The 26,953-nt window shown below is 41.2% G+C and overlaps 1 protein-coding gene and 1 long non-coding RNA gene across 6 annotated transcripts in view; one reads left to right on the forward strand and one right to left on the reverse strand.

The window, feature by feature from the left end:
• Positions 1-11,583: 11,583 nt before the first annotated feature.
• On the reverse strand, positions 11,584-26,833 carry LOC140709475 (uncharacterized). 2 transcript variants are annotated; one of them, XR_012089969.1, is made up of 3 exons: positions 26,693-26,833; positions 25,682-25,748; positions 11,584-16,189 (listed from the first exon to the last, which is right to left on the reverse strand). It is a non-coding gene; the product is annotated as an uncharacterized lncRNA (long non-coding RNA). The 2 variants fall into 2 exon arrangements; XR_012089968.1 differs by lacking the exon at positions 11,584-16,189 and having other exon boundaries at positions 19,989-25,748.
• WARS2 (tryptophanyl tRNA synthetase 2, mitochondrial) overlaps positions 26,828-26,953 on the forward strand; it is a 120,009-nt gene continuing 119,883 nt past the window's right edge. For 3 of the 4 annotated variants that reach the window (XM_073008439.1, XM_073008440.1, XM_073008442.1), the window contains exon 1: positions 26,828-26,930. In XM_073008439.1, the coding sequence (XP_072864540.1) occupies positions 26,841-26,930 (90 nt within the window). In that variant the 5' untranslated portion in view covers positions 26,828-26,840. The remainder of the gene's footprint in view (positions 26,931-26,953) is intronic. The other variant, XM_073008441.1, reaches the window with a different exon arrangement.

The following is a 26,953-nucleotide window of genomic DNA, read 5'->3' on the forward strand; positions in this document are numbered from 1 at the left end:
GTGCCCGGGGTTCATCCTAGTCGGGCTGAATAGAGCTATAACACTCACCGCAGGGCCCAAGATTCCATTCCTTGGGATCTGTGAGGCCAGGAACCCCAGGTCAGAGACCAAGAGGCTTGCCGCCATCTTGGAAGCGGCCCGCCACCATCTTGGGAGCTCTAAGAACAAGGACCCCCTAGTAACATTTTGGCGACCATGAAGGGATCTCCAAAGTGCTTTCGCTTGCTATTCTGTCCTATCTTTCCTTAGAATTGGAGGAAAATACCGGGCATATGTTAGCCGGTTAAAAACGATTAGGATGGCCACCAGACTTAAGACTCAGGTGTGAGGCTGTCTGGGGAAGGACTTTCTAACAACCCCCAACCCTTCTAGGTTGGGAGCATTGATTGTTCTGCCTGTAACCAGCTTCCACTTTCAATTTCCCTGGGGAAACTGAGGGCTGACTACAGGCAGAAAGCTGTCTTACCAAACTCCCAGCATCAGCCGGTTGAGATCATGGTGCAGCCAGAAGTCTCTACTCAACAGTCGCCCATGCGTGCACCCCTACCTTTCCTTCTGACCCATACCTCCTGGGTCTTGACCATGACTTTCTTGAAAGTATAGCCCCAAAATTCTCCTTACCTCTGAATCTGCTTCCTCCGATCCCTGTCTCCCAGATACTAATGCTTCAGACTTTCACTTCCTCTTGCAAGTATTAGTATCTCCAAAAGGATCTAAGGAAGCTCTCCGCTGCATCCTTAGGCCCCTAGGCTATGAACCCAGGGAGTCTTGTTTCTGGTGTCCCTCCCAATTTAGTCATACAGCTCTCGACATGGGCAGTTTTGTGGGACCTATTCCCCACCACCCTTGCCAGGGCCTTAGAACTGATAATCCAGTACTGTAACAACTGGAACTGGGTCTACAACAACATAATAGATCAGGATGAAAGCAAATTGAGTAAATAAAAGGGAGGAGCATATTCCTATAGTGGCAAATGGGGGCAACGAGCGAACATCCTTCCACTGTGTTTCCAAAATCCATCTACAAAGACAGAAAGGAAAAAGAGAGAAAGAGAAAGATAGAAGTAGAAAAGAAAAAACAGTGTACCCTATTTCTTTAAAGGCCAGAATAAATTTAAAACCTATAATTGATAATTGAATGTCTTCTGAGTGACCCTGTAACACTCCAATACCACTCTGTTGTCAGTGTAAACAAGGGCGTTGCCTGAAAGCACTGAGGCCACTGACAACCAGTAGCCTTCCTATCAAAAATCCTTAACCCAGGAACCCGCAGATGGCCCAAATGCATTCAATCTGTAGCAGCAACTGCTTTGCTAACAGAAAAAAGTAGAAAAATAACCGTTAGAGGAAACCTCATTGTGAGCACACCTCACCAGTGCAGAACTATCCTAAGTCAAAAAGCCAAAAGGTAGCTTACAAACTCAAAAATCTTAAAGTATGGGGCTCTTCTGTTAGAAAAAGGTGATTTAACATTAACCACAGCAAATTCCCTTAACCAAGCAGATTTCCTAACAGGGGATTTAAATCTTCATTATCAGACAAAGGTCCAACCAGACCTAGCAGAAACTACCTTCAAGACTGGATGATACATGTTTCCTCTGGGTGACTGAGGAAAAACAAAACACACACAATGGGTATTCAGTAATTGATAGGGAGACTCTTGTGGAAGCAGAGTTAGGAAAATTGCCTAGTAATTGGTCTGCTCAAACATGGGTGCTGTTTGCACTCAGCCAACCCTTAAAGTACTTACGGAATCAAAAAGCCCAGTGTAGACCCTCATTGGGACGCAGAATACGTGGAGATTGGTGCCGCAGACATTTACTAACTTGCATGCTAGAAGGACTAAGGAAAACTAGGAAGAAGCCTATAAATTATTCAATCGTGTCCACTATAACACAGGGAAAGGAAGAAAATCCTACTGCCTTTCTGGAGAAACTAAGGGAGGCATTGAGGAAGCATACCTCTCTGTCACCTGACTCTATTGAAGGCCAACTAATCTTAAAGGATAAGTTTATCACTCAGTCAGCTGCAGACATTCGAAGAAAACTTCAAAAGTCTGCCTTAGGCCCAGAGCAAAACTTAGAAACCCTATTGAACTTCGCAACCTCCTTTTTTTAGAATAGATATAAGGAGGAGCAGTCGGAATGGGACAAACGAGATAAGAAAAAGGCCACGCTTTAGTCATGGCCCTCAGGCAAGTGGACTTTGGAGGCTCTGGAACACAGAAAGGCTGGGTAAATTGAATGCCTAATAGGGCTTGCTTCCAGTGCGGTCTACAAGGACACTTTTTAAAAAAAGATTGTCAGAATAGAAATAAGCTATCCCTCGTCCATGCCCCTTATGTCAAGGGAATCACTGGAAGGCCCACTGCCCCAGGGGACAAAGGTCCTCTGAGTCAGAAGCCACTAACTAGATGATCCAGTAGCAGGACTGAGGGTGCCCGGGGCAAGTGCCAGCCCATGCCATCACCCCCACAGAGCCCCAGGTATGCTTGATTATTGAGGGCCAGGGGTTAACTGTCTCCTGGACACTGACTGTCCTTCTCAGTCTTACACTCCTGTCCTGGACAACTGTCCTCCAGATCTGTCACTATCTGAGGGATCCTAGGACAGTCAGTCACTAGATACTTCTCCCAGCCACTAAGTTGTGACTGGGGAACTTTACTCTTTTCACATGATTTTCTAATTATGCCTGAAAGCCCCACTCTCTTGTTAGGGAGAGACATTCTAGCAAAAGCAGGGGCCACTATACACCTGAACATAGGAGAAGGAACACCCGTTTGTTGTCCCCTGCTTGAGGAAAAAATTAATCCTGAAGTCTGGGCAACAGAAGGACAATATGGATGAGCAAAGAATGCCCATCCTGTTCAAGTTAAACTAAAGGATTCCGCCTCCTTTCCCTACCAAAGGCAGTACCCCATTAGACATGAGGCCCAACAAGGACTCCAAAAGATTGTTAAGGACCCAAATGCCCAAGGCCTAGTAAAACCATGCAATAGCCCCTGCAATACTCCAATTTTAGGAGTACAGAAATCCAACAGGACAGTGGAGGTTAGGGCAAGCTCTCAGGATTATCAATGAGGCCCTTGTCCCTCTATACCCAGCTGTACCTAACCCTTAAAATCTGCTTTCCCAAATACCAGAGGAAGCAGAGTAGTTTACAGTCCTGGACCTTAAGGATGCCTTTTTCTGCATTCCTGTACATCCTGGCTCTCAATTCTTGTTTGCCTTTGCAGATCCTTTGAACCCAATCTCTCAACTCATCTGGACTGTCTTATCCCAAGGGTTCAGGGATAGCCCCCATCTATTTGGCCAGGCATTAGCCCAAGACTTGAGCCAGTTCTCATACCTGGACTCTCTTGTCCTTTGGTAAGTGGATGCTTTACTTTTAGCTGCCCGTTCAGAAACCTTGTGCCATTAAGCCACCCAAGTGCTCTTACATTTCCTCACCAAATTTCCTTTCCATGGCTACAAGGTTTCCAAACCAAAGGCTCAGCTCTGCTCACAGTAGGTTAAATACTTAGAGCTATTATTATCCAAAGGCACCAGGGCCCTCAGTGAGGAACGTATCCAGCCTATCCCAAAACCCTAAAGCAACTAAGAGGGTTAGTTGGCATAACAGGCTTCTGCCAAATATGGACTCCCAGGTATGGCAAAATAACCAGGCCATTATATACACTAATTAAGGAAACTCAGAAAGCCAATACCCATTTAGTAAGATGAACACCTGAAGCAGAAGCAGCTTTCCAGGCCCTAAAGAAGGCCCTAACCCAAGCTCCAGTGTTAAGCTTGCCAACGTGCCAAGATTTTTCTTTATATGTCACAGAAAAAAACAGGAATAGCTCTAGGAGTCGTTACACAGGTCCGAGGGACCAGCTTGCAACCCGTGGCATGCCTGAGTAAGGAAATTGACGTAGTGGCAAAGGGTTGGCCTTATTGTTCACAAGTAGTGGCGGCAGTAGCAGTTTTAGTATCTGAAGCAATTAAAATAATACAGGGAAGAGATCTTACTGTGTGAACATCTCATGATGTAAACGGCATACTCACTGCTAAAGGAGACTTGTGGCTGTCAGACAACCGTTTGCATAAATATCAGGTTCTATTACTTGAAGGGCCAATGGTGCAACTGCACACTTGTGCAACTCTTAACTCAGTCACATTTCTTCCAGACAATGAAGAAAACTTCAGAGGGAACACCTATCAAACATCAGGAAGCCATTAGGAGATTATTATTGGCTGTACAGAAACCTAAAAAGGTGGCAGTCTTACACTGCCGGGTTCATCAGAAAGGAAAGGAAAGGGAAATAGAAGGGAACTGCCAAGTGGATATTGAAGCCAAAAAAGCCACAAGGCAGGACCCTCCATTAGAAATACTTATAGAAGGACCCCTAGTATGGGGTAATCCCCTCTGGGAAACCAAGCCCCAGTACTCAGCAGGAGAAATAGAATGGGGAACCTCACGAGGACATAGTTTCCTCCCCTCAGGATGGCTAGCCACCAAAGAAGGAAAAATACTTTTGCCTGCAGCTAACCAATGGAAATGGCTTAAAACCCTTCACCAAACCTTTCACTTAGGCATTGATAGCACCCATCAGATGGCCAAATTAGTATTTACTGGACCAAGCCTTTTCAAAACTATGAAGCAGATAGACAGGGCCTGTGAAGTGTGCCAAAGAAATAATCCCCTGCACTTCAGGCCATACATTTCAATCCCTGTATCTTTAACCTCTTTGTTAAGTTTGTCTATTCCAGAATTGAAGCTGTAAAACTACAAATGTCCTTCAAACAGAGCCCCAGATGCAGTCCATGACTAAGCTCTATCACGGACCCCTGGACCAGCTTGCTAGCCCATGCTATGATGTTGATGACATCAAAGGCACCCTTCCCGAGGAAATCTCAACTGCATGACCCCTACTACGCCCCAGTTCAGCAGGGAGCAGTTAGAGCGGTCATCGGCCAACCTCCCCAACAGCGCTTGGGTTTTCCTGTTGAGAGTGGGGACTGAGAGACAGGACTAGCTGAATTTCCTAGGCTAAGAATCCCTAAACCTAGCTGGAAAGGTGACTGCATCCACCTTTAAACATGGGGCTGGCAACTTAGCTCACATCCGACCAGTCAGGTAGTAAAGAGAGCTCACTAAAATGCTAATTAGGCAAAAACAGGAGGTAAAGAAATAGCCAGTCATCTATCGCCTGAGAGAACAGGGGGAGGGACAATGATCGGGATATAATCCCAGGCATTTGAGCCAGCAATGGCAACCTCCTTTGGGTCCCCTCCCATTTTATGAGAGCTCTGTTTTCACTCTATTAAATCTTGCAAACGCAAACAAACAAACAAACAAACAAAAAACCAACAAAAACCCACTATGGAGGTCCCTCACAAAATTAAAAACAAAACTACCATATGAGCCAGCAATCTTACGACTGAGTATATAGCCAAAGGATATGAAATCAGAATGTTGAAGAGATACCTGCACTCCCATGTTCGCTGCAGCATTATTCACAATAACCAAGCTATGAAACCCACTTAATTGTTCATAAACAGATGAATGAATAAAGAAAATGGAGTACATATACACAATGGAATAGTATACACTCTTTAAAAAGAAGGAAATCCTGTCATTTGCTGCAATGTAGATGAACCTAGAGGATATTACATTAAGTGAAATAAGCCAGACACAGAAAAACAAATACCACATGATCTCACACATATGTGAATCTAAAAAAGTTGAGCTTGGCTGGGCACAGTGGCTCATGCCTGTAATCCCAGCACTTTGGGAGGCTGAAGCGGGTGGATCACTTGAGGTCAGGAGTTTAAGACCAGCCTGGCCAACATGGTGAAACCTCATCTCTACTAGAATACAAAAATTTCAATTTTTAAAATAAAAAATTTCAATTTCTAATTGCTGCTATTGTATATAAATACTATTAAATTTGTAAATGTACAAAAACATCAAAAAATATGAAACAGGGATAAAATTGACAATAGATGTTTAATATTTGGTTACTGCAAACTACAAAATATTGCTGAGAAAAATTAAAGAAGATATGAGTAAATGAAGTGATACATTGCATTAATGAATAGCAAGATTCTGTATTGTTAAGATGTAAACAGTACTCCCCAGATTGATCTATGGATTCAAGGTATACCCAGTAAAAATCTACATAGGCATTTTTTGGAGAAATTGACAAGGTGATTCTAAAATTTATATGACGATGGAAAGGCACTGGAATACTCAACACACTTTGAAAAAGTAGAACAAAGTTGGAGAACTTATACTACCTGACTTCAAGATATTATAAAGTTATAACAATCAAGACACTGTGGTATTGATGTCAGAAAGATAAATAGATATATGGAACAGAATAGAGAGTCAACCAATTTTTAACAAAGGAGGAAAGGCAATTAAATAGACAAAGGAGAGCTTTCCAATAAATGGTTCTGGAACAATTGTATATTCATAGGCAAAAAAAGTGAATTTTAATCCATAACTCACACCATATAACAAAAAATAACTCAGTTTGGATTATACACCTAAATGTAAAACCTACAATTACAGAACTTTAAGAAGTGTTTGTTTGCTGAGTCATTTAAGTTACAAATATAACATTTCAACCCTAAGTACTTCAGCATATATCTGAAAAATTGATTATTGTATTTATTCATGTTATTGTTATAGCCAATAAAGTTAAAGCTGACACCATAACATTACCTAATATATAGTCTATATTCAAATTCCCTTAATTGACCCAGTAATATTCTTTTCTTGCTATTTATTTCAACCCAAGATCAAATCCAGGGTTACGGACGAATTTAGTTTTCAGGTTTATCTCTTATAATATAGAATCGTTCCCTCCTTCCAACCTTTACTCATTTTATGACACGGACATTTTTCAAAAGCCCATATCCATAGTCTTAAAGAGTGCTTTACAATCTGGATTTGTCTGATTGGTTATTGCTGTTTGGATACAGGTTAAATATTTCAGCAAGTATACTACATAAGTGATGTCGTACACTTCCCATTACATCCCAGCCGATACATCTAACATCAGTTTGTCCCACTGGTAATGCTAAGTGTTAATCATTTAATTAATCATTTAATTAGGTGGCATCTGCTGAATGTCTCCATTTGGAAGATGCCTTTTCCATTTGTAATCAACAGCAATCTGTGATGTAACACTTTGAGATGTATGAATAATATTTTGCTCTCTATTAGCAATTTGTCATTGATTATTTTTACCTGAATCTGTTATTGCATAAATGTTGCAAAATGGTAAATCTGTAAATTTATCATCCTTCTACATATATTAGTTGGCATTCTTTTGTAAAGAAGAATTTTCTTCCCTCCTCCTGTCTTTTCTTTAGTGTCACTATGGACATGGATTTTAAAAAATTCAATGTGTTATATCCAATTATATTATCATTATATATAATAAGTAATCACATATTATAATTAATGTGTTATATGCTATTCTTTGAGATTCTCAAACTGTCTCAAATGTGGCCACTGGGAGCCCCATCAATTCTGTTCCTGTGTTCTGTAGACATCTTTTTTTTTTTTTTTTTGAGACAGAGTCTGGGATCTGTCATCCTCGCTGGAGTGCTGTGGCGTGATCTTGGCTCACTGCAGCCTCCAGCTCCCAGGCTCAAGCCATCCTCCCACCTCAGCTTCCCCAGTAGCTGTGACTACAGGCACGCACTACAATGCCTGGCTAATATTTTGTATTTTTTGTAGAGATGGAGTCTTGCCACGTTGTCCAGGCTGGTCTTGAACTCCAGGACTCAAGCAATCTGCCCATCTCAGCCTCACAAAGTGCTGGGATTACAGGCGTGAGCCACCACATCCTACCTAGATGTGTCTTTTCCAGTCTTTGAGCACTCCCTTGATTTCTGGCACTAAATATTCCAGGGTTGTCTTGTGGTTTCCTTTCTCCTAACTTAGAATTAGCCATTTGCCCAAAAAGTCCTGTTGTCTTTAGTGAAGAATGATATCTGGAAACCAAGATCGCATTTCGAAGTGTGCTTACTGCTACTGATACAGAGCTCATCACGGTACCCTCCAGTTTCAGAGTTCCTCCTACCTTTTCCCCATCCATATTTAAACCTCTTCTTAAACAGGGAAAACCTAAGTTCCTGACTATCTGAAAACAATTTTTTCTCTATCCTGCAATACAAATAAAATAATTTCAGTACTCTAATGCCACTCCTAATAACAAATCTACTATTTCAGATTTTATTGCAGATCTTTTAGTCCATAGACGGATCCCATTCAGACTCCTGTCTTCAAAAGTTATGTTCATTCTTTTTACCTGCATCATTATGTTATTAACTTGACAAGTGGTTAGGTTTTTTTTTTTTTTCTGAATGAATTCAATTGTAAGGTTTGCTTCTTTCAACTTTTCAATTTATTTTTGAAATTGTAAAACATTCATACAACTCAGAAATTCAAACTGCATAAAAATATATGCTCAGGGATGTCACACTCCCCTCCCTGTCCTATCTAGCTCATTACCCCCGCCCCCCAGTCACCTCGGGTCATTATTTGCTTTTTTGGTTTATCCTTCTGGTGTTTACTTTTTACAAAAATATGCAAATGCATACACATATTTTTATTTCTCCTTCTTTCTGATATAGATAAAACTTACTACATATACTCTGTGGCACGTTGCTTTTTTCCACAAGAGTATATCCAGGAGATTGTTTCATATTGGGACACAGAGGCTTTCCACAGTACTTTTTTTCTGAGACAGAGTCTCACTTTGTTGCCCAGGCCAGAATACAGTGGGACCATCTCAGTTCACTGCAGTCTTGACCTCCAACGTTCAAGTCATCCTCCTGCCTCGCCTCCACCAAGTAGCTGCGACTACAGGCTCATGCCACCACGCTCGGCTAACTTTGGTATTTTTAGTAGAGATGGGGTTTTGTCATGTTGGCCAGGTCTGGAACTCCTGAGCTCAAGTCATCCTCCCTCCTCAGCCTCCTAAAATGCTGGGGCGCCACCACGCCCAGCCAGCTTTCCTCAGTTTTTTGTGGGTGCATCATACTCCACTGTGTGAATATATCATAGTTCACCATTCTCCTATGGCAGGGAATTAGTTTGTTTCCATTTTTGTTCCTTTGTTGTGAATAATTTTAATTGTATATATATGTGTGTGTGTGTGTGTATGTATATGTATGTATGTGTGTGTGTATATATATATATTACTTTTTTGAGATGGAGTCTTGCTCTGTCACCCGGGCTGGAGTGCAGTGGACTAATCTTGGCTCACTGCAACCTCTGCCTCACAGGTCCAAGCAATTCTCCTGTCTCAGCTTCCTGAGTAGCTGGAACTACAGGTGCCCGCCACCACACCCAGCTAATTTTTGTATTTTTAGTAGAGACGAAGTTTCATCATATTGGTGTGGCTGGTCTCAAACCTCTGACCTCAGGTGATCCACCCGCCTTGGACTCACAAAGTGCTGGGATCACAAGCATTTGTTTTTGTGGAAATATGTTTCTGAAGTTATGTGCCCATGAGTGTCTGAATCTGCTAGGGCTGCCATAAAATACCACAGACTGTGTGGCTTAAACAATTGAAATGTATGTTTTCACAGTTTTGGAGGCTGGAATTCCAAGATCAAGGTGGCAGCAAAGTGGATTTCTTCTCAGGCCTCTCTCATTGGCTTGTAAATGACCAACTTCTCCCTGTGTCTTCTCTTCACATGGTCTCTGTGTATTGTCTGTGTCCTAATCTCTTCCTATAAGGACACTAGTCATATTGGATTAGGGCCCACCCAAATGATCTCATTTTACCTTAGTTAACCTCTTTAAAAGCCTTGTCCACAAATACAGTCACATTCTGGGGTACTGGGGGTAAAGATGTCAACATATAAATGTGACAGGAACACAATTCAGTTCTTAAAGAGTAAATGCTGGTATTGTTAAATTCACTTCATTGGGTTTATTTAAGTTTGCACTATCACCAGCAATCAAGTGCTTCTTTTTAATGTTTTTAAAAATACGGCTGAACAAAGTACTGCTTAGCAGTAGCCACACTAAAAGTGTTTCCTTTCATATTAGAGGCTATAATTTTGTTTCTTCTATTTCAGCTCTCCTTGCCTAGACGATCATGTTTGAGTTTCACAAATTTCAAGTTATGTTGACATAATTTTCTTTTTCACGAATTGCATATGAGGTACTTAATGTTACAGAAACACTTCTTGTGGCAGGCCAGGCTGGATTTTAAGTTGTCGTGACTCAGATGTTTTCCCTTGAATCTGGATGTTGTTTCCCAAAGAATCCTTGCCTTGAATATCTCCTCCACTATAATAATGATTCTGAGAGTGGGACACGTGGGTTTTCTAAACTAATGAAAATGTGTCAACCTGGAGTTGCATCCTAAAGTCGCTGAGTTTTCAAGTCCATGTGAGGAAGAAAGGAAGAGACAAAGTGAGTACAGTCTATTCTAGAAAGGCATAAAATGAAAAACATTTCAGGGTACAAGAAAGACTAAGTGTGCTACTTCCTTATCATTGTCCCTTGCATTATTGGTGTATCGTGAAAAATAAATTCTCATTCTAGGGATTATGACTTCATGGGGAGGCAATAACGCTGCAAGAGATTTATAGCTATTTCTGGTCTCCTGCATTTTGATACCACAGGGTTACCTTCTCCAGTTCTCACAGGTGAGTTCTCTTTAAGGCCTGTTCCTTTCCCTGCCATCAGCTTGCCCTCATTAAATAGAACTTTACCTGTAACTGCTCCCTACAATGGTTTTCTATTGATGAATAGTCTCATATTCTAGGTGTTTATTTTCCAAGTGAAATTTCATTCCAAAACCAGTTACAAACAAGTGTTCCGAATCTCTTTAATCTCTTTTAATTACAAAAGAAAACATCCTCACTACATCAAGTTTACATAGTACAGATGTCTATGAAAGTAAAAAGCAAAAGTTATTCTTTAACTCCAGAGGTAACTTATAATAGTGTTTATATGTTTTTAAAAAAATCTCAGTGAGGGAGCAGTTGGGAAATACACTGTCTTGTACTGTTGCTGGGTGTATATGTTTGTTAACATCTCTGGAGATGCACATAATCTCAGAATTAGTGATTCACTTTCAGAAATTTACTCTGCAGGTATAAGATTTATTCTCTTATATATACAAATATATATTTACAAAAGTTCACTGTAAGCATTGTTTGCATCAGTAACTATCTAAACGCAAGCCAAATGTCCACCAAAAAGAGGTTGTATAAACAAATAATAATACTCTTACTCAACAGAATACTATAAAGCTTTTTTTTTTCTTAAGAGACAGGGTCTTGCCAAGATGCCCGGGGTAGATTGGAATTCCTGGGCTCAGGGGATCTTCCTGCCTGTCTGCCTCCCAAATAGCTGGGACTACAGGCATGCACCATTACACCCACCTATTGATTTTTTTTAACTGAGGTGTATATGTTTACTAATATCTAAAGATGCTCAAAGCACAGTAAGGAGAAAAATCAAGTCACAGCGCTTGTAAGAAAGCATGTGGGTATTTGTGACATCTCTGTAATATGCATAGAATTCTTCTAGAAAGATGCACAACAAATGACTGTTTCTCTTGGCAGTGGGATTCAGGAGTTGGGGTAGTAGGTTGGAGGGCAGAACTTTTACTTTTTATTTTGTATTCTTTAGTTTGAAGGTTTTTTTAAAACCATGTGAATGTATGACTTTTAAAATTGAAAAAAAATATATTTTAAAGAAGCAATTTCCATGGTCTGGACTTGACTTCTATTTACAGCCCCCTGTTAAGCAGATCATGATGCATTAGTTTCCCACTGTTTCCTGAAAAATTTTTTTCTACATACTTTCTTTTTAATAGCCACTGTACATAATGAAAGAAAATGGTTGAATTTTGTCTAAGTTATAGTACAATTGGTAGGGAAAAGAAAAACAAGTTGGGCTTTATATTACATAATTCTTTGTTCTGTTGTGGTAACACACGTAAACTCCCAGGCAACATACCAAGATATGCTTAAGCAAAAAGGAAAAGAGCAAGAAATCTGAAGTGGAGAGCTTAGGCTGGAGACGTGTAGAACATTTGACTACCCGATACCACATTCCTAATTGTTTGTTACATGTTTACTTTCTAGATCCTGGAGACCAGAAAATAGTTTTCTCATGCCAAAATTACATTATAGTTGTAAAATGTGAATGCTTAGTTACTTAGTTTTTGGGAAAGATTTGACCACTATTTATTTGAGAAAGATCAAGAATGATTAGAACTCAGTAGATTGAGGTTTTATGAAAGAATATATTACCATCTTAGACTTACAAAATGTTTTACAGTTACACAGAGTGAAGTATAGGCTAAGTCTTGTACAGCTGGCCACAGTGAAAATCACACGGCATTGGACTGCAGGACCATCAGCTTCTGATTCTGAGAATTTCTAGCTCTATCTCAGAGTTGCAACATATTATTGCTGGTCATGTCATTCCATGGTACTGACATCTTCTAAAAGTATTGGATGGCGCATGTAAATTACAACAAAATGAATATTTAATTTCGTTTTTAGAATATTTAGCAGTATTTTGCAATTCCCCTGGAGAACTGGCGGCTCCATGGGCTGCTGCAAAGCCAGGGCTAGCAATCCCTGCCAGAGAAGACCACTAGCATCAACCGCTTCTAAGAAGTCAGGAATGGTATGAAATGGAAGCAGAATGTGTCACTGTCACTGTTTTGATTTGATTTTTTAAAATCAAGAATTGGCTTTCCCAAGTAGGTACCAGAACAGTGCTACTGTTCAAATATTTCTTAAAACTCTGTACTGTCGATTATGGGAAAGCAAAGCCTGGGCACTTCCCCTGCCCTCCCTGACCAATTCCAGCAAGGAAAACCATCTGTGTCCTGGTAAAGCCCAGAACAACTGAATGCTCTGTGCAACAAGAAACAGTTCCTCCCACTATTCCTCTGCCTTATCCAAATACAGCTGTTTGCTTCAGTCTGCAAGTGCCTGAATGCACAGGCGGTTTCTGTGTCCGTTGTGTGAAAACCAACTAACATTTGCAACCTACTTTAGTTTTCAAAGCATTTTTCCCTCTTCTGTATCCTGTGCTCCTTCTTCACACACGACCACAAGTTAGAGGTAAACTGAAGTTTTTATGATGTACTCAAGCTTCCCCCCTCCTCAGAGTGTCAAATCAGGTTGAAAATGTAATTGGTAAATATTTATTTGAGAATTGTAGGAACATTTTTATGTTTTCTGAGAAATAATCGATTAAAATTGAATTTTAATCACATCCCCGCCTTCCAAAATGAGAGTTGAACTTCTGATGTTTTAAAATTTGACCAAACTAGTATCTGTGCTGTTTTATTCTATTCAGTTCAATGGCGCAGTTATTTACTGAGCATTCACTGTGCACAGGGTATATGCCATACAACCTCAAGCAAGGCTGCTCATGGCTCTAGAAGGATCTTAGGGGTCCATGGAGAACATTAGACAGTGAGGAAATGGGCTAGGGTGTGAGTGATCCTTTGAAATGTGGGAGCACAGGGTGCTGAGGGAGCTCCAGGAGGGACACTAACTCCATCTTGGGAGAACATTTCTCATGCGGCTTCACATCTTCACAGTATGTTAAGGAGAAACATACTGTTTGGATTACAGACAGTGGTGTGAAAGCATCCTGTTTGGAAAAAGCAAACAAAAACATGCATATTTTCCCCCCTTGGCTTTGTCCATGTTCATCATGTTTTCCTCCAAGTTCCTCCTCTTATCTCATCATGGGCTTATGACTCCTTACGAGCTGCACAGGATGCTGGCTGTAAACAGAATCTTGGGAAAGGGTCTGAAAATGCCTGTGTCATGCCAGGGCGTGGGAGGCAAAGAGTGAAGGGTCCAGCCGGGGACACCGGGAGAGAGGAAAAGACACCCACAACACAGCTGACTCTGGTTAGCAAAACAACCAAGGCCAGGGTAGGCAAGGCCAAAGGGCCCGAGGCTTGCTGAGGATCAGACTGCTCAATTGAGATGTTACTTTTGGGAATCTCTACTTGATCCTCTCTACCCCAGTACTGTCCTCCAAGCAGGGGTGGAGGACCCCTCTGGGCCTCTACAGAAACCTTGTTGCTCTCTCTAGTCACAAGAGGTCACAAGAGCTTCGGGTGTGGCAATCCCCTGTTCACTTGTCACTCCTATTAAGCTGTAAGTGTCCAGAGTTCAAGGCTGCTCTTTTATCTTCAGTGTCTTTCATACTACCTGGCTTAGACTAGCTTTCAGAAAATGTTTCCTCTTTTTTTTTTTTTTTTCCCTGAGAAGGAGTCTTGCTCTGTTGCCCAGGCTGGAGTGTAGTGGCATGATCTTGGCTCATGCAACCTCTGCCTCTGGGGTTTAAGCAATTCTCCTGCCTCAGCCTCTGGAGTAGCTGGGATTTACAGGTGTGTGCCACCATGCCTGGCTAATTTATTTTTTGTATTTTGGTAGAGATGGGGTATCACCATGTTGGACAGGCTGGTCTCAAACTCCTGACCTTGTGATCTGCCCACCTCGGCCACCCAAAGTGTTGGGATTACAGGCGTGAGCCACCATTTTTTTAATTAAAAAAAAAAATACTGGCCTGGGTGCCATGGCACACACCTGTAATCCCAGCACTTTGGAGGCTGAGGTGGGAGGACTGCTTGATGCCAAGAGATATGATCAGCCTGGGAAACACAGGCTGAACCCTTTTCTAAAATAATAAAATAAAATAAATTGCCTGGGTGTGGTGGTACATGCCTGTAGTCATAGCTATTTGGGAGGCTTAGGTGGGAGGACGACTTGAGGCCAGGAGGTTGAGGCTACAGTGAGTTATGATTTTACCTGTGCACTCTAGCCTGGGTGAGACAGTGAGACCCTGCCTCAAAAATAATTAATTAAAACATGAAAAAATACTAGAAATCTTCAAATTAAAGCACACACAGACACTTAATCCTACTGCTTTTTTTTTAAAAAATTACATTAAGATGTGAAAGTTCCCCTTTCATATCCTCCCTGTCTTCTTTGCTGAAACAGATATATGTATACAGTAAATGTTGGTTGAGTCAATTAATAAATGAGTGAACAAACACTCTTGTCTGTGTTGAGATCAAATCCTGGAAGGAGGCTCCCAGTTTTTGCATCTGGAAGTCTAAGCATTGGTCTCAAGTTAGGTGCAAATCCTACCCCCTTGAATTCAAGGCTAGCCATTCCCTAGCCATAGCTGTAGCTGCTAGCTAGTAAGCTTCTGAGAGCACAAATTATGTTCTTTACCTCATATTACTACACACAGTGTTCCACCAAAAAAGTGGGGAGGGGTGCTCAATAGCTAATTATTAAATAATGAATCAACAAACTGTCCCCACCTTACCTGCCCAGCATTTTTCTCTGAAGATGCAGTGAATAGAAGTTGTATTAGTTCCCTATTGCTGCTCTAACAAGGTATCACAAACTTGAAGGCTTAAAACAACTCATATGGTTGAGTGCAGTGGCTCAGACCTGTAATCCCAGCACTTTGGGAGGCTGAGGCAGGTGGATCACCTGAGGTCAGGGGTTCGAGAACAACCTGGCCAGCACATGGCAAAACCTCATCTCAACTAAAAATACAAAACAATTAGCCGGGTGTGGTAGGCGCCCGTAATCCCAGCTATTTGGGAGGCTGAGGCAGGAAAATCGCTTGAGCCCAGGAGGCAGAGGTTGCAGTGAGCTGAGATCGCTCCACTGTACTCCAGTCTGGGCAGCAGAGCAAGACTCCATCTCAAAGAAAACAAAAACAGAAACAAATGTATTAGCTTATGGTTCTTGGGGTAAGAAGCCCTGAAATCAAGGTGGAGGCAGGGCTGAATTCCACCTGGAGGCTTTAGGGGAGAATCCAGGCTTTTCTTTTCTACCTGCATTCCTTGGCTCTCGGTCCCCTTCCATCTTCCAACCTCTGTTTCCATCATCACATTTCCTTCTCAGACTGACTCTCCTGCCCCCCTGTTAGAAAAACCTCTATGATTACATTGGAGAATAAACCAGGATAATATTCTCATCTCAAGATTTTTAATCACATCTGCAAAGTTCCTTCTGCCATATAGTCATCTTCAGGGCCCCTCATTCTGTCTACCATAAAGCCCTTGGGGCAGAGACACAGAAAATCTGTGCACGTTCTGGTCCGCACTCTCCGAAAGAGCAGTTTGACTTCATGTGCATTCACTTTGATCTTAGTTTCCTTATCTGTAAATAAGAAAATGCATTTAACAAATACGTTACTAGACATGCACATTCTGAACTTTGAGGATACATAATAAAGCAGACAAAAGGCCATGCTCCTATGCTGCTTATATTCTAGAGGAGGAGAAAATAAAGTAAAAGATTTTAGGTGGTAACTGGTGAGCATTGGTGAGGAGACCAGCACATCTGGAGTAGAGCAAAGCAGGGGGAAGGCAATGGGGAAAGGGCCAGAAAGAGAGGTTGGGATGGGAGATGCAGGTCACTTAGGTCTTATAGGTTTTGACAACTTTGGATTTTTTCCAAATGACATGGAAAGCCACTGGAGGGTTTTGGGCAAAGGAGTGACCATGACCTGACTTACATTTTAATAGACCACTCTGGTGGCTGATTGAAAATACACGGAACAGGGTGAAGGTAGAAGCAGGGAGATGTGTTGGTACCTTATTCTCTTTACTCCCACCTTTCTTTATGCCCTATTCATTTGCATATCCTTGCTTTCTCTGTCCTTTCTCATATCCTTGCAGTTCTCTGTCCTAAGAGCACCCTGCTCCTCTTTCCAATTCAAAATTCTATACAGACACTCCTTCAAGACTGAGCTCAGTATTCATTTTAGAGCAGTAAGGAAACTTGGGGAGCTTATTCTTTGCCCCCATCTTCAGATGACGACACTGGGGTCCAGAACTCTTAGGCAGCCTGTCCAAGGTTATACAAATAGCAAGCAGTGAGGCTAGGATTGCTCATAAAGTGTGATTCTAAGGAAATCGAAAGGGCTTCCTGATACAAAGATGTTTCTTTTGAATTTTTTTTATTCTTCTTCTTTTTTTTTTTTTTGACAAACCCACAGCCAACATCCTATGACTTGAAATTCTGTTTGCTGTTTGCCTTCTCCCTAATTAAACTGAGATCTTGAAGGACATGGATAGTATCCTATTCAGCTCTGTGTATTTAGCTCAGTGCCTGGCACAATAGACACTCAATAAGTATTTGCTAGGTGAGTAAATAATGGAATGTCAAGCTCTTGAAAATCTGTTTGTGTGTTACCAGTCTCATGACCTCCCCAACTCCACCATTTCATGGTGTTAAATGTCAGTTGGACAGGTCTAAAAACCTATGAGCTGAGTGTTCTAGAAAAGGAGACCTTATTATTGTTTTAAAAAAAAGGAGTGGCAACATGATTAGAGTGGGGATCTTCCCAACACAGTAAAGGCCAGAGCTAGAGACCCTCTTCTTTTCTTTCCCTCCTTAATTCTCAAGCAGTTCTGGGATAAGAGGGATGACTAAGTTCTAAATGAATGTTACTCTTTGAGGAGAAACCACAGTCCTGTAACCTTCTCTGCATTAGGCATGGTAGTCTGGTTTTTACTGAGGTAATAACTAGCAGTGACAACGTAAGTTGTAAGTACCCCTGCCTCTTACTCGTGTGGTGGGGTTGTGCACGTAGACCAGGAGAAAGGCCCCAAGAAGTATGTCCCTGTTTTCACTGTCAGTGGTTGTGTGGACTCATACTAAATTATCTAGTAGCTAATATTTTTAAAAATAGGGAACTTGGCTGGGCGTGGTGGCTCATGCCTGTAATCCCAGTTCTGTGGGAGGCTGAGGCGGGTGGATCACCTGAGATCAGGAGTTTGAGACTAGCCTGCCCAACATGGTGAAACCTCATCTCTACTAAAAATACAAAAATTAGCCAGGCGTGGTGGCAGGCGCCTATAATCCCAGCTATTCAGGAGGCTGAGGTAGGAGAATCGCTTGAACCCGGGAAGTGGAGGTTGTGTTGAGCCGAGATTGCAACACTGCACTCTAGCCTGGGCGACGGAGTGAGACTCCGTCTCAAAAAAATAAAATAAAATAAAAATAATAATAGGGGACTTGAGTTCATACTATCATGCTCATGCTCTAGAATGGCACCTATCTTCCTGTTGTATTTCATAAGTTTATAAGGAATCCTCCCTGCAATACTCAGCTTTTCTATGGTGGGATTCATATTTTAATCCTCCATGGAGTGCCAGCATCCTAGACACAACCATGTTAATTGGAGTTGGTCAATACATGTGGGCAGGATGGCAGTGACGGAGGGAGGAAAGAAAGGTGGTTTTCCAATTGCATGCCTCTGAGGTTTTGGAGTGGGAAATAGGAAACTAGAGCCAAGAAAAGGTGATACATTTGATAATACGTAAGAAGTATCATATGTGGTACTCGGATAACATAAAAATTACCTTTTCAGTGCTTTAGTTTCATGGACATGCAGTAAGAATGCATTAAATGATTTTTTTTTTTTTAAATGAGTGAACAGTATGAATGAATACAAGTACTGGTGCCTTTGCCTGACAACCTTTAGTGATAAATGGTTTTCCCATCTCTTCCAGATTTTACTCTTCCCTCCAGGCTCTCTCCCACAATACTAGCTCCCAAACTGTGGCCCCCTCCAATCCCCACCAAGAGATGCACGTAATAATATTAGAAGACTCTTTATTTCTCCTTTATTTTGAATTTATTATCTAATGTTTTCTAACAAATTTTTTTCTTCAAGTTAGTCACAATTTGATTCAATTCCTCCAACGCTAGACTACCCAAGACACGGTTTCTGGGTCTTCCACAAATTCATGATATAACAATCAACGAATCATTGAGGTGCCAGTGGGATCCTCTGTCAAAATAGCAGGATAATTCCACTTATTAACCTGTATTTCCAAAGTACTGGGCAGTCCTTGGGTTAGAAATGCAACAACACCTACATGAGCATAAGCTTATATGTTAATGGCTAGAAGGAACCTTGAGAGGCATTTGGTTCAAACATTCTCACTTCTTTTCAGACACATACGTGCATAAAAAGGTTCAAAAGTTGCCTGGGCCCTGTGGCTCATGCCTGTAATCCCAGCACTTTGGGAGGCTGAGGCAGGTGGATCACTTGAGATCAGGAGTTCGAGACCAATCTGGCCAACATGGTGAAACCCCATCTCTACGAAAAATGCAAAAATTAGCCAGGCATGGTGGCAGGCACCTGAAATCCCAGCTACCCAGGAGGCTAAGGCAAGAGAATTGCTTGAACCCAGGAGGCAGAGGTTGCAGTGAGTCCAGATCACTCCACTGCACTCCAGCCTGGGCAACAGAGTGAAACTCGGTCTAAAAAAAAAAAAAAGTGGCAAAGTTAAGGACTTTCCAATGTCACTTTACTTGCTACAGCAGTGTTAGGACCGGGAATAAAGTCCCATCTTCTTTTCAGTGCACCCATTGCCTTCTGGGACACATTTTCTCCTTTTCTGCTTCAGTCCTCCTAGTGGAAGTTTACCCTCTTAGATTACAACTGATACGAACAGATCCTTAAACACAGAACTGGCACACAGAAAACTTGATGATAAATTGGAAAATGATGCAAGCACAAGGACTGAATCCAGAAATAAATCATATCTTCACATAATGTTTAGAGAAATTGCATTTTGAAAAATTTCCATAGAAATTATTTTACCCACCACAGGAATGCTACTCTCTCCCACAGGGATTTGACCAAACAGAAAGGGAAGCAGAATGGAGGAAAAGTAGTAATTTAGATTTATATGTGAAACATTGTTTGGAACCTAAGTAATAACCCTTAACTAATCAGAATGTTTTATGCATTCTGCTTTTTAGCATAAAGAGCAAACCACAAGAAAGCAAGCATGTAGTAGAGAATTAAAAAATGCTTCCAGGGTTTCTTAGGCTCAAAAAAAATTTTTTTCCCAACCCTCTGCACTATCTAAAATATCCCATTGCACATTTCCCTCCTTCTCCTCGCATGTGTTTTGTTCATTTAACCAATTTGCCAATATTTATTGAGCTCCTTCTTTTTTTTTTCTTAGTTTCCACGTACAGCACTGATGAGTCCATCTTGGATGTGCCTAGTACTCTAAGTCAGAGATGAAGATAAAGTTCTTTCCTTTAAGAGTTTAATGCCTGTTTAAAAAGTTATCCTAAGATGATTTTGGTTTTTATCATTTTTAGTTATATTCCTAGTTCTGTAAATAGATAGCTCTACAGTGAATATTTTCATTCGGATCCATTGTCTATCATTTTGCATTTTGTTCTGTGCATCTGGGGAAGGGGCTGGCAGAGGGACTGACCTTTACGGACTGGATAAGTCATACTCCTTTGCTCTGAGGTTCATCAAATGGGAGTAACCAAAAGATCAGAAGATCAAAGCGTGAGAGGAGAGAGAGGCAGGGGTATTTATTTCCCACCCACCATCTCTCCAACACACATATACTTTGTTCTCCACACCTACAAGCTGTGGGTAGACAGTGGTTCCATTCCTCTTCTAAATGCCACAGCACCTGTTAGGTAGCCCTCTTCTGGATCTCTTAGGCTAGCAGCTGGCACACAAATCATTGTGACTGCCGATTACAAAAGAAGCAGCATATTTCTGAGAACAAGCCAAAAGTAATACAGTTGGGAGCTAGAGGAACTGCTACAGAGAACGAAAACAGGTCAAGATATTCTTCCCACCTACCCTTCAAAAAGAGATCTGTGGAAAGCCACTTCATATTCAGGTGGCTGAGAGTTGCATATTCTCTGTCTTTCATAAACGGAAACCTGCTATGCTAGGATGACAAGCAGGGGCAATTTCACTTGGTTGAACATAGCTTCCTGGAGCACAGTCTTGAGAAAAATTTTGAGGCCCATTCTCAGAACCTACATCTCAGTATCTTCCACAGACATGGGGTCAGCAGATATACTCTAAAATGTGGATTCTGACTATAATACCTATTTCTGTATTTCTAAATGACTATAATCTGAGACAAGGCAGAAACGAGTGTCTTGAAACACAAGAGTTACAATGGTGTCATGTAGCCCTCCTCTTTCTTCCCCTCACTTTACACACAAGGAAAAAGAGGCACATACACGGAAAAAGAAGCATGTGAACGGTGAATGGTTCACAGATCAGTAATGCATGCTGATTTTCTCCAAGATCGTGCTCAGTTCTACTTACTGAGGAGAAAAAGTAAAGAAAAATATGGTTGATTGCAGTTGTCAATGAATCTGGGGAAGTCCAATGAAATCTCATGGGCTGAAGTGGAATTTGACTGAGACAGTGAGGTCAAGACCCTATTTTTAGAGAGGCAAAGATATCTTTTAATCGTGTTTTTACAAATATCAAGATCTAAGCATTATGTTTTACTTTCAGTAGTGACACCTAGGTTCATAGCATCATACTAGAAGACAGGGTGTTGGATGGAATCTAATGTAGTTTGATTACAAAGACAAACAGAAAAGAGCCTATCTAAAAGCCACTCGAGGGAGCTTTTTGGAGATCTTGTTAATGTTCTTTTTGTAAAAGATAAGCTTTGAATTGCAAACCCTGCTCCCCCAAGTTATAAAGTAGCTGGGAGCAAAGGATGGTGATTTTAAAATAGAATAAGTGTACAGATAGTATAAGGATCTTGTCTTTAGGGCCATACCAAGTAGAAAAGATACACCATGCAAAGAGAGACAACAAAATAAAATATACTTTCAAAAGTTTAATTTTGCTCATTTTAAAGTTGTATTTCCTCTACGGGATACACGTCCTAAGACTGAGGATGCAAAATGGGGATAAGGAACACTGAAATAGTCTTACAATTCTCCCAAATTATTCTCTATTCTAGATCCATACACAAGGGAGAAATTCTCTGCCTTTTTTAAAAGACCTGTTCTCTAATGTTGAAACGACCATTTGTAAGAGTATGGAGAGAAAATATTAAATATAAACAGGAATCCTGGGGCCTGTAACATTGCTATGTAATCAGTATTCCTCCTGGTTCTGCACACTAACAACTCTACACGTAACGGAGTCAGTTTTCATGCATGTTATTCACTTGTATCTGTTCTGACTTTCTACCCACCTTCCCCACCTTAACTCTCATCAAAATATCTTCACTGTTGTGGGGTGGAAAACTGTCTTTAAGGCAAGAAGTTGAACCTGGCAATACAGAGTGTGGCCTTGTCCCTTAATTTTAAGAAAAAAGTACTCTGAGAAAAATCCCATTTTGCTATTCACATCACTTAGTTTCTTCTTGCATTTTGCTCTTTCTTCCAGAAATAAAGTGATAATGATGGCTCCCTAAAAAACCCTTTAAGCCTTCCCAAAGATAAGATGAGCTTCTGATTATTGTCCTTACAATAAGACGCTATAATTTGCTCTCTCCCAAAAACTACTAGGGAAAGACAACATCTTTTTACATTAGGGATGGAGATGAGAGTATCAGCCTTTAAAAATAGGATACTTGCTTGTTCTGACTTTGAAGCCTAACACAAGGATGTGGCTTTATGTGGAACCTTCCCCCATTTGGACTGGCCCTAGCTTTAGCCTCTTCAGCTTTACCATGGTGTCAAAGTAGAACACTCATCTGGAGATGAAGGTTCTTCTTTTTTTTTTGAGATGGAGTTTTGCCCTTGTTGCCCAGGCTGGAGTGCAGCGGCACAATCTTGGCTCACTGCAACTGCTGCCTTCTGGTTTGGAGTGATTCTCCCGCCTCAGCCTCCTGAGTAGCGATTACAGGCACCTGCCACCATGCCTGGCTAATTTTTGTATTTTCAGTAGACGGGGTTTCACCATGTTGGCCAGGCTGGTCTCAAACTCCTGACCTCAGGTGATCCGCACACCTCGCCCTCCCAAAGTGCTGGGATTACAGGCATGAGCCACTGCACCTGACTGAAGGTTCTTCTCATTCTTGCTTTTACTTGTGTGATTTTGGTCAAGGTACTTAATATCTGTGGATCAGTTTCATCAGTTATAAAATAAGAGGAGGAACTAAAGTTAAGCCAAAGGTAAAAAAAGAATAATCATTATTACAGCTTCCCACATACTTTAATGACTCTTGGAAGTTATCTCACTCAAAAGCAGGATCTGCCTCACTTTAATGTGGGTCCTTATAATAGGTCCAGCATAAGATGGCATGGTCAGAGAACATGTACAGAGAACTGTACCCCATAATTATGAAGAGAGAGATTTGTTCGCTTTTATTATGGAATCTCTTCTATATTTGAAAAAACATATTCAATATAAATGAAAGGTCAGGGGTGAATGAACTGTGCTTTAAGTAAGTTTTGAAGACAACTGCCATCTAGTCTTTGCAGTCTGCAAAATTCTTCTTTAAGTGAATAAATGTGTAGGGCAAATCTCCATCACCTTGATCAGCATCTAATACCAACCTGACACTTAGAATTAAATTAGAGAAACAAAATTGGATACTTTGAGACTTGAGGGCTGATTATACTGCTTGAGCTAAGAATGGATTTAAACTCTTCCCTTATCCCATTTAAATCTAACTAGGTATAAACTCTCCATTACTAAGGAATAGAGGTGTGTCTGCAGAGGTGGAGGTTCCCCTTGATGTTCTTGGACAAGGAAACCTAATCCTTTCTTCTGACACACATGGTTGCAATAGAAACCATTTCCCAACTGCCAGTCTGGTTTTAATCTGTTGTTTCTAGCAAGAGAGGATTTGCACGGAATGTTAAGGAGAGAACAAAATTACCAGAACTTACTATAAAGTAAAAGTGTTGATGAGAAATCAAAATTTAAACAAGTGTTCAAAATTGTAAGCATGAACATATGTAGACACATAGTTCATGCTATAAGAATAGGACTATAGAAGTTTTTAATCTTAGGTATGTTTAAAGTCTGCTCTCAATACAACATTTATATCTCACTTTACCAAAGTTCTTTAGCTTACTCAAATGATAGCAGTGGTAAAATACTGTCATTAAATACAATGGTGCTTCATTTAAACAACACTGTTGGAGAAAGAAGTATTCCATAGGAGAATTTTCCATATAACCAACTGCATAATACACACTTTTCTTTCTTTCTTTTTTTTTTTTTTCTGAGACAGTCTAGCTGTGTCGCCCAGTGTGGAATGCAGTGGCTCGGTCTGGGCTCCCTGAAACCTCCACCTCCCTGGTTCAAGCAACTCTCGTGTCTCAGCCTCCTGAGTAGCTGGGACTACAGGCACACACCACCATGCCCGGATAATTTTTGTATTTTTCGTAGAGATGGGGTTTCACCATGTTGGCCAGGCTGGTCTGGAACTCCTGACCTCAAGCGATCTGCCCACCCCGGCCTCCCAAAGTGCTGGGATTACAGGTGTGAGCCACCATGCCCAGCCCATGATATATATATACACTTTTAAATGTTAACCATTTTGTATGAAAATATTTCAAAAGTGTATTACAGGTTTTTTCTTTAAACATACATTGAATAATATCTTTCCCAGAGGAGTCACGGTTACATTAAAAACTTATTAAAATAAGTTAAATATACTGAGCTGAATATATTCCTCCTCTTAGAAGATGGTGAGCTTTGTAGTCATACTTTCCCCAACATCAAAATGCTTACTGTGAAAAAGTACAAAAGTAGACAGAACTGGTTCATTTTTAATACATCCTGTGTCTTTTCTGTGAACTTCCTTCCGGCGGTTAAAAGCATATCAATCGCTGACAATAAGCTGTGTAATTTGTTAAAATCCAATTTACTTTTAAAAGAGGTGCCTACTCGGCACAAGAGACTATTCTAGGTGCTGGGGGAGATGTTAGAAATATAAACTATAGTCCTTGTCCAAGAAGCAAGGCTGGCTGAGTGACACCTGAGAGTTACCAGGTGACCACCACGGTGCAAAACACAATTTATTACTTCTAACAAAGTCTAAAAATTGCAAATATTTTTGATTTTAAAAATCAGGATACTTAAGTTATCAAACTTGTGGTCTGAAAGTCCCACCTTTTTTAGTGGACTATGTCTTGGAAATACGTCCCACGAAAATATTATTGGTCATGGGAGTCTGCACGTAAGACTAAGAACTACTTCTTGAAGAAATAAAGTAGGTATACCCTTTGACAGCTTTTGGTGCACCACAGTCTCATTGCTAGGTTTTATCTTGCTATCTAGATGGCTAAGGATGTCAGAAATCTAACCTTGCTAATTGCTAGGGTCATATAATCTAATTAATAAAATATATGTAAAAAACTGTACTATAATGCTTTGCTCCATGTATGAGTAAAACATGTAGGGCATTTATTAAACTGCATTTTACAAGGGATAACATACATCCCCTTTCCCCGGCAAGGTTTGTTTCCAAGGTCTCAGTAATATCACATTCTTTGGGTTCTACAACACCTCTCGGCTCCTTTATTTCCATCATCTGGCTGCTTTCATTCCACAAACTCTATCTGGTGGTCTCAAGGATTTCCTTGGTTTCAATTACCATCTGTTCTGTAGTTCATATCGCTTCTGAGCTTCAGACCCATGTATCTATTCCATGGGTACCACATTTTGGAAGTACTACAAGCACCTCAAATTTAACAGCCAAAACCAAACTGATGAGTTTTGTTGAAGGCTGTAACTTGGTTTCCTAGTTTTTTTTTTTTTTTTTGCCTTTATCCCTTTTCGCTCACTTCTAAATTACACCAATTATACTTGAACTTCACCAGTACTTTGTATACCTACAAGATTATACTATATGGTTTTAATTTACTGTTTTGTCTTACCCTGGTAGATTTCAGCTCCTTTATAGGCATCTCTTTATCTCTACCTCTCCTTGGTAATTTTCAGTAGCTGGATGAATTATAACAAAACACATAAAGGAATCCTCATTAATTTCTTCCAGTTATATTTTTACTGAAACACTCGTAAATCTGTCTGGGCGATTTTTAGGTGAATTAACAGAAGCAGGAGAACTATATTAAATTTTATCATAACCCCAAACAAAACAATTTCTTCCATCAGGTATAACCTTCCTGCAGTCTTTCCTAGATCAGGTTGAAACACCCCAGTCCTAACCACTCCTCCTCAAAACTTGGTGTTTGCTTCTTTAACACCTATTAAGTGTATACATCATTTATTTATCCGATACTCTATTAAACTGTACACATCTTGAAGGCAAGATATGACTTTCTCTGTACTTTCAGTGCCTAGCACATTACGGTAGGGTTCAACAAAGTTCACAGGACGAATGAAATAAGGCCACATAAGCCCAGTGCGGTGGTGCATGCCTGTAATCCTAGCACTTTGGGAGGCCGAGGCAGATGGCTTGGCTTGAGCTCAGGAGTTTGAGAGGGCCTGGGCAACATGGTGAAACCCTGTCTCTACCAAAAATACAAAACTTAGCCGGGCGTGGTGGCGCACCCTTGTGGTCCCAGCTACTCAGGAGGCTGAGGCCGAACAGCTTGAGCCTGGGAGGCGGAGGTTACAGTGAGCCGAGATCGCGCCACTGCACTTCAGCCTGGGCGAGAGTGAGACCTTGTCTCAAAGAAAAAAAAGGGTAATGAGGCCACATACGTCTAAAAACACCACTTACACTGCCCTCTAAAAGAACTGGGAGTTCCTAAACAAACTTCAAGGTTGCCTTCACAAAGCCGAGAAAGGCAGCCTACTTGACTTTCTTCCCAGTCTAAAGGGCTGCTACTAATAATCCCCAAAGAGATTCTCCTTCCAGTAAGGCTGGGCAGACACGGAATCCAGGGAAAATCACTAAAGCCCCACCTCGTTCCTGTCCCCACCTGCTCGGTAAAAACTGCACTCCGCCTGATAGCGGCTGCGCCGCGGAGCCTGGAGGCCCGGGCCGCGCCCAGCAAGCAGGAGTCGCGAGACGAGGATTGGCTCTCTGAACAGACGTCATTGTGAAAAGACGGCTCCGCCCTTCTCGAGATGGCGCTGCACTCAATGCGGAAAGCGCGTGGGTGCTGGAGGTTCATCCGGGCACTTCATAAAGGATCCGCAGCTGCTCCCGCTCCCCAGGTAACCAAAGACGGCCCTTCCCT

Source organism: Chlorocebus sabaeus, chromosome 20, assembly GCF_047675955.1.
Source record: "Chlorocebus sabaeus isolate Y175 chromosome 20, mChlSab1.0.hap1, whole genome shotgun sequence".
NCBI lineage: Eukaryota > Metazoa > Chordata > Mammalia > Primates > Cercopithecidae > Chlorocebus > Chlorocebus sabaeus.